The following is a 7,889-nucleotide window of genomic DNA, read 5'->3' on the forward strand; positions in this document are numbered from 1 at the left end:
TATACACATATATAAAAATATTTTAATTAATATTAAAAAAATGTAACATTTTTTTACACATTTAAAAAATATTACATTGTCTGCAAAGTTGCTTTAATTTTATATATATATATTATAGCAGCCAATATTTTCAGTAGAAAAATATTAATATTTTTTTAACACATATATACATATATATATATATATATTTAAAAAAAATTCATTATCTTTCTAGGTCTAGCAACAGGTGTAGTACCGATGTACATTGGTGAAATATCTCCCAAACAATGGCGCGGTGCTATCGGTGTGCTTAACCAGTTACATATCACTATTGGAATTCTTGTTGCTCAGGTAAACTACCAATTGAATAAGGCATTTTATTTGAAACGGAGAAAACATATCCTCTTAACTTGAAACATCTGTTGTTTTGTTGCTATATCCTGTCTTTTCGTTATATGCATTTTTAAATTTTTAATAAAAATCTGTATTGGTATTGTTAGAATAAAGTTATGCTCATAGTTGTTTAACATAGGGAACCCTATTCATCAATATCATGAATGTAATATACTTTGGCTCTGCTCCTTTGTATAGACACCTAACAACAGGGTAAAAACTGTTTTAACCTGAAAAACCAGTGGGCTAACAGACTAAAACATATATAACACCCATGTTTTAAAAAAAATTGTCAACCTAGGCCCCCTAAAGGTTCCACCAATATATCATATCTCATAATTGATGTTTTTTTCCCAAAGGTTCTCGGCCTCCAAGGCATGCTCGGAAATGAACATACATGGCCGATATTATTTGCCTTTACATGCGTCCCATCCATCATTCAACTTATGGCGATCCCTTTTATGCCAAAGAGTCCCCGTTTTCTCCTCATCGATGAAGGCAAGGAAGATGAGGCAAGAAATGGTAAATTAAGATGTTTATTTTTAGATTTTTTTGTGTCCTTTTTATTTTTGAACCCAGAACAGAACACATAATGGAAGTTTTTGTTATTTTAATTATTATTTCAGTATAAGTTTTTATATAATATTTTTTCAGACTGGGTATTTTAGGATTAATTTGTCAAACAACATGTAAGAGTCCTACAGTTATGACCCGTATAACCTAAGATTTAGGCCAATAACACATATGCCTATCAGTGCTTCACAACCCTGAACAAACAGACTGAAAAAATTGACACAAAAACTTTCACAGTTCTCGTAAAACTTCGAGGAACTGACAACGTTGTGTCTGAGATGGATGAAATGAGAGCTGAGGCGTCTGCTCAATCTGCTGATGGTCAACTATCCATCCCACAACTGTTTCGAGATCGCTCTGTTCGTTGGCAACTTATCACTGTATTGCTGATGATGGCCGCTCAACAACTGTCTGGAATCAACGCAGTAAGTTCTGATTTTTATGAAATTTTGTACTGCCTCTAACTCAGAGGTAATGGGTTCAAAGCTCGTCGCTGCTACTATTGTGGCCGGCATTTATACTACAGTGTAGCTCGCCTTAGTGTAAAAAGAACAAACACAATACTTTTTGGAACCCTTATGGCATTTATGCTATCAGTTTTTAATTTTGATGAATTTGGACTTTAGTATGGAGGTTTTTAATATATTTTGGTCTCATAATGCTGTTTTTTCATATTTTTAGAAAGTTTTAGCTTAAATAGCATTCATGCTTCTGGACACATCTCTGGCATTCGTTATGACAGTTTTAGACGCTTTTTAAAAATGTTGGATTTAAAATGAAATTACTGCTGGAATGAACTATTCGACAATATAGGGTCTTAGGCTTTTGGTTTTCCCACTATTTATTCTATGTGTATGGTGTACACTAAATTTTCTATAGCACAATAATGGGATAAATAATGACAGGAATTCCGAATTCGATTCTTTCCTGTTAATTCAGTCATAAAATGAACATTGCTTAAATGCCCGGTACTGTGTGTGGGCATCAAAATATTCAGTTAAACTGCCATAACAATCCAATGTCTAGTATATATAATACTACACAAACACAATGTATACCAAATATACATGTATAGGTTTGGGTAAGGTAAATTTATTAACTTTATATATAGTACTAGTAGGGTGGGGGAAAGAAGGGACACCTTTTCGTTCTATTTTCTCGTCTTATTTGGTAGCAAACAAAGAGCATTCAAAGAATCATAAAACTGTCTCTTCGCAGCTCCCATTGACTGTTGTTATTTGTTCAAATATATTATGTGCTAAAGGTGTCCTATCTTACCCCCAGAACTATATATACACTGTTGATATATTTTTATATAAACACGCATCCTCACAACTACAAAATAGCGATGTTAGCTTTGTTAATTGTTAAAAACAAGATCAGAGAATATTGAATGTTATCTGCCAACGGTATCCATCTTACCCCACAGTAATTAATATACTCAGTAGTGTATGTAACAAATAATAGGCCTAGCATTTAGTCACTTGATTGACACATCTTTACTTTAGTAAGCAATGGAACAATATAGAACATCTGCCATATTTCTATTGTTTAAATATGACACCTTGTCACTGAGTATTTGTATTCAATATTTCCCACAATAGTGTGAAATATTATAGATATAGTTCTGGGAATTTAATCAGCCTATTGTTTATGTGGCATATGTTTGCACAAACTGGTTACCCACTTATGGTAGTGGCAGCTATTATGTTATAATTTCCTTTTAATTCCTAGTGTTGTTATATAGTAGGGTGGGGAAGATGGGCCAACTTATTATTCTACTTTTTGGTCCCATTTGGTAGTAAACAAAGAACGTTAAAATGTTTATAAAACCCTATCCTTACGTCTCCCATAGACCGTTAGATATTTGGATATTATGTGCTTAATATGTTCCATCCTACCCCAAAGTACTATATTTGTATATATTTGAAAATGTGTTCAAAATATGTAAGCCCGAATTTTTAAAAGAAAAGGCTGTAATATATAGTAGTTTGGCGTAAGATAGAACATTTAATTCTTTTTGTTGTCCTTTTTGGTAATAAACAATTTTTGTTTCAAAACTATAAAACCTTATGCTCGCAACTCTAAAAGTGTTAAAAACACAATTTAAAAATATAGGTTATTATCTGCTGTTGGTATCCATCTTACCTTACAGCACTATGTTATAACCGGAAAGAATGTATCAAAACTTTGTTTTTAAAGCACACCATAAAGTAGCCCCTAGGGCACAAGCTACATGCTCTAATTTTACCGTTCAAGCAACACTGTTAAGCCTCTTTCAACCCAATTTACGATTCAACACGTAAAACCACTTGAAATTTAAATCGATCCACGTTATCATAACCACTATAGTAGGAAGGGCAGCCACACCTCCTGTTTCTGATTGGCTGAATAAAAAGGGCGCATCATCTGAACACGTAATGTGCTTCAGGATGTATAGAACTTGTTGAACCGGTAAAACGAATTAAATTATTTCATAAACACGTCTCAAACTGTGTAGTTCTATTAATTTTCATATTTTCTTAGCAAATCACTTGTCAAAGTTAACCGTGCTCGTGACTCATAACTGTATGAATCACAGATTGTTATGATGTTTTAAGGCGTCGCCTTTAACCTGTATTTAAACACTGATAAACAACGGTTGTACAGACTTTTTCCGGGAAAACTTCTACGTTATTTGTCATACACAAAAGCAAATACAGATAAGAGCTATAATGTTGAACTCGCAACAAAAAGAATTCATAGCGTTTAAGCATATATACTGTGTACACTGTGTGTGTTTGTAAAAACTGAAACGTATACATTTATACGTATTTGATTTGGCCTAAATTCTGAATGTTATTTGTACATTTTCGCAGTACAGTGTTATACTAATTATCGATTACGCCCCATTTACGAAACTCTGCGTTTTGATCGAAAACGTGACACAATTATAATTAAACACGGTGTCATTATAATTACGTCAAGGAATTCTAATAGCAGACCAAACGCCGGTATTTATTCGGAACTCGCCTGATATTTAAACCAATAGCGGTATTTTCTTAATTACAATCCCATTTCAAGCATTTGTCTTTTAAAATTGGAATTCCGAATTTTAATTGATTGTTAAACCTGTTTTTCCTGGTAAGGACTCATTTCCGCAGCAGAATCCGTTGTTTTACCGCCTTAAATAAGCCTTAGGGCAAGGCATGTGTAAGACAATGTGGTGTTTTAATTATGCATACAGAAATCCGTATTCCAAGTCACGTCATGAGCGCCGTGGTTTTGGACAACGTTTTGGCTTTTTTATATTGTCTCTGTTAATCCATTCGATTTTTTATTCTTTTTTTATGTGTTAAAAACGGTAAAATTGGATAATATGGAATGCGAAATGCGAAATGCGATTAGAATTTCGTCTTGTGTGACAACTTTTAACAAGCATGGCGAAATCGAAAGCTACACACTTTTAAGTGAAAACCAAGGCAATCTATGCCAACTTTTTGCTTTTACATTCTTGTTTAAACCCCTTTAGTTCGTACACGCTAAGACGCATATGACGCCTCATAATTTTTGTATACCGTGTCCATACTCAAAACCAAACCTGCATTTTAACATATATCCTTTTGAACGAATCATTTCTTAGCAAAATTATACTTTACAAAACCATTTTTTTAACAAAATCATTAAAAAAATATTAAAACAATATTTTTTAACAAAATATTTTTTTTTAGCAAAATCCTTAACAAATATTTTAACAAAGTATTTTTCTGTTACATAATATTTTTTTAACAAAATCGTTTGTCCCGCAGATCTTTTTCTACAGCAACAAGATTTTCAGCAAAGCAGGAATTCCTGCGGGTAAACAACAAGATCTCGCTTCTGTTGGAGTCGGTGTTGTCAACGTGTTAATGACCGTTATTTCGGTAAGTTCTGCTTTTAAATACAAGTCATACTGAAATACTGTGCTACGTAATCCCTGTAACAAAACAAACCGATTTAAGAGCCGTTATTTTGATAAGTTTTACTCTTCCCGCAGCCTTTTTAAGTCGTCGTAGTAATTTACCTACTGTAAGCGATACGACGAATCGAACGAAGGTTAAATGCCGTTGTTTTCGTGATCGTTTTAAAGTCGTCGCATTAAAATTATTTTACTTTGCAAGTCTTACAAAACTAACAAATTTAATTTTATTTTAATAAAATTTATTAGATCTATAATATGGCCTTTTTAAGTCATTGTATTAAAACACTTCTGCTGTATAAGCATTAAAACCAAATAAACTAATTATAATTCCCGTCATTTCAGTGATATCTAATCATATCTTTGTGCCGCTGTATAAATAATGACACCGCCATAGCCCTATAAACAAACATACCCGTTTTTGCTTCTTGCACCAAATGTATTTGAAGATCTTTTATATTCATTGTCTGGTAGGGCGTTTCACATTTACGTCTATTTACATAGCTACAATACAATAGTATACGGGAACTAATAGTAGTCGCTAAATGTAGAATAGGTTAGAACCTTGAAATAAGCACTGATCCAAGAAATTGTATAGGATCGGCTATATGCGTTAATTCACGTCCAATCTGCAAACTATCGTTTTCTAAGTCATAAAGGGCAAACATTTTTTAAATGTTTTTTCTCCTGATATTTTTATGGGTGAGGTGCTAGAGCGTGACACGCCATAGGACATAGCATTTCTTCTGCTTTGTTAAAGTTACAACATTTTTAAGGCCTTTAAATTATATAACATACTATATACGACTGACGATGCCATTTAAACGAAATATATATCTTTTATATAACAATTGTTTGGACTTGAATTTTTTTGTTACTTTTTCGTAGCACAAAATCCAGGTATGTTAGCACGTAAAATAGTAAGAATAGACATTTTGCGTACGTTTCGGATCTTTAGCACCACGTAGCGTCCACTGACATTGATTTTATCCATCCACAGGTTGGCGTTATAGAGTGGGCTGGTCGCAAAGCACTCATCGTGTGGGGATTTGGTATGATGATATTCTGGTGCGCCGCCATGACTGTTGTACTTAGTCTGCTAAGTTTGGTAAGATACTACGGTATAGTTTAAATATATTGTATATAGTAGGGTGGGGAAGGCGGGACACCTTTAGCACTTATCCGAATATCCTGAACCTGTTTTAAACAATTAACAATGGTCTGTAGGAGTCATGAGGATATGGTTTTACAATTCTTTGAATGTTCTTTGTTTACTAACAAATGTGACGAGGAATTGGAATAAAAGGGTTTCCCATCTCTCCCCACCCCACTAAATAAAATTTTCTGTTATTTAATCGATTAAAATTTTTAAGGACCTACATTTTGCCAACTCTTTTCAAGTTGCCTTTATTACTTTATTAAGACAATACATCTGTTATTTTATTCTGGTAAAAAATTTAAAAATTTGATAATAAAAATTTAAAACTATTATTAACCAGGGAAAATGCAGTAAGCCATATTTTATTCTATTTTGTATTTAGACCAGGGTTGACAGAATACCCCTTTGAAAAGCATCAATTTATCTTTTCCTATATTAAAACAGCCACAAAAAATGTTGAAACTTTTTTTTTATTTACAAGTGTAAAATTGATTATTTAAAATTATTTTTTTACAGAATTTAACTTGGATTTCTTACTTGAGCATCGCTTGCATGATCGGATATATCGTTGGATTTGCTATTGGACCAGGTATATTAATACTCTTTGTTAATTTGTGCTTAACCTACACGTACCACTGTACCAGAACAATCTATTGCTATTATAGTACTATCGGGTAAGATGGAACATCTTTAGCACATAATATCCAAATATCCTGATCACGTTTTAAACAATTAACAATGGTCTACTGGAGTCGTGAGGATACGGTTTTGTAATTCTTTGAAAAATATTTGTTTACTACCAAGTGAGACAAGATAGTAGAACAAAAAGTGTCTCATCTTCCCCCACCCCACTATATACACATTAAATAAAAAACACATTTTTTTACGAAAATATGTTTCCTTAAAATAAAAACCAAAGCACTTTAATAAAGAACAAAAAAATGCGGAAAATTGATTATTTAAAACTTACTTCTTTTTTTTCAGGGCCGATCCCATGGTTGATTACCGCTGAGCTGTTCCGTCAATCTGCACGCCCTCCCGCTTTTATGGTGTCTTGTCTTCTTAACTGGACTTGTAACTTTATTATTGGAATTAGTTTTCCAGCCATTGCTGTAAGTCTATTATAATTAAATGGTGAATGAATTTTACTTATTTATCCTCGCGTGGCAGGGCAATGGCAGTCGTTAAAACACGTTTTTTTTGTTTCACACACCACGTGCCCGCTTATGAGTTTCCACGTATGTAACTTTGTGGGTAATTTTTTTCTGGATTTTTTAGACAACCCATGAGTGACCACTGGGTTGGAGCAATGACCATTAAAATCTCTGGCCCATTCTATTTTCTCGTCCCATTTGGTAATAAATAACGAACATTCAAAATTTCAAATAATTATAGAACCGTGTATATCCTCACGGCTCCTGTACCGTTGTGAATTCTTTAAAACGCGATCAGAATATTTAAACACTTTGTGATAAAGGTGTCCCGTTTCCCCCACCATACTATATATTGCCACTTAATAAATTCTCTAACACGTCCATACTTTTACAGGACGCTACCGGGGCTTACGTGTTCATTCTATTCATGTTCGTGTGCATTGGTATCACGGTGTTCCTTGCTATTATCATGCCAGAAACGAAAGGAAAAACCTTTCAAGAAATTAGCAACTTATTTGCAAAGAGGTACGTTAAAACAGCAATGTTTATTTTGATACAAAGTGCTCTAACTAGCATAACAAGTACTGTTGTATTTCTGAATCTAAAATTTTAAATATTTGAGTGATTTTTATATAAAAAAGGCGATAATTACCATGTAGTTTATATGAGTAAAAACNATGTCCAACGAAACCGA

General features: G+C 33.3%; 1 protein-coding gene across 1 annotated transcript in view; it reads left to right on the forward strand.

The window, feature by feature from the left end:
* LOC100181984 (solute carrier family 2, facilitated glucose transporter member 5) overlaps positions 1 to 7,889 on the forward strand; it is a 15,740-nt gene that overhangs the window by 6,370 nt on the left and 1,481 nt on the right. The window contains exons 8-13 of the mRNA XM_026835205.1: positions 1,183 to 1,370; positions 4,734 to 4,847; positions 5,883 to 5,990; positions 6,558 to 6,630; positions 7,026 to 7,153; positions 7,590 to 7,720. Of these exons, the coding sequence (XP_026691006.1) occupies positions 1,183 to 1,370; positions 4,734 to 4,847; positions 5,883 to 5,990; positions 6,558 to 6,630; positions 7,026 to 7,153; positions 7,590 to 7,720 (742 nt within the window). The remainder of the gene's footprint in view (positions 1 to 1,182; positions 1,371 to 4,733; positions 4,848 to 5,882; positions 5,991 to 6,557; positions 6,631 to 7,025; positions 7,154 to 7,589; positions 7,721 to 7,889) is intronic.

This window comes from Ciona intestinalis, chromosome 7 (genome assembly GCF_000224145.3).
Source record: "Ciona intestinalis chromosome 7, KH, whole genome shotgun sequence".
Lineage (NCBI taxonomy): Eukaryota > Metazoa > Chordata > Ascidiacea > Phlebobranchia > Cionidae > Ciona > Ciona intestinalis.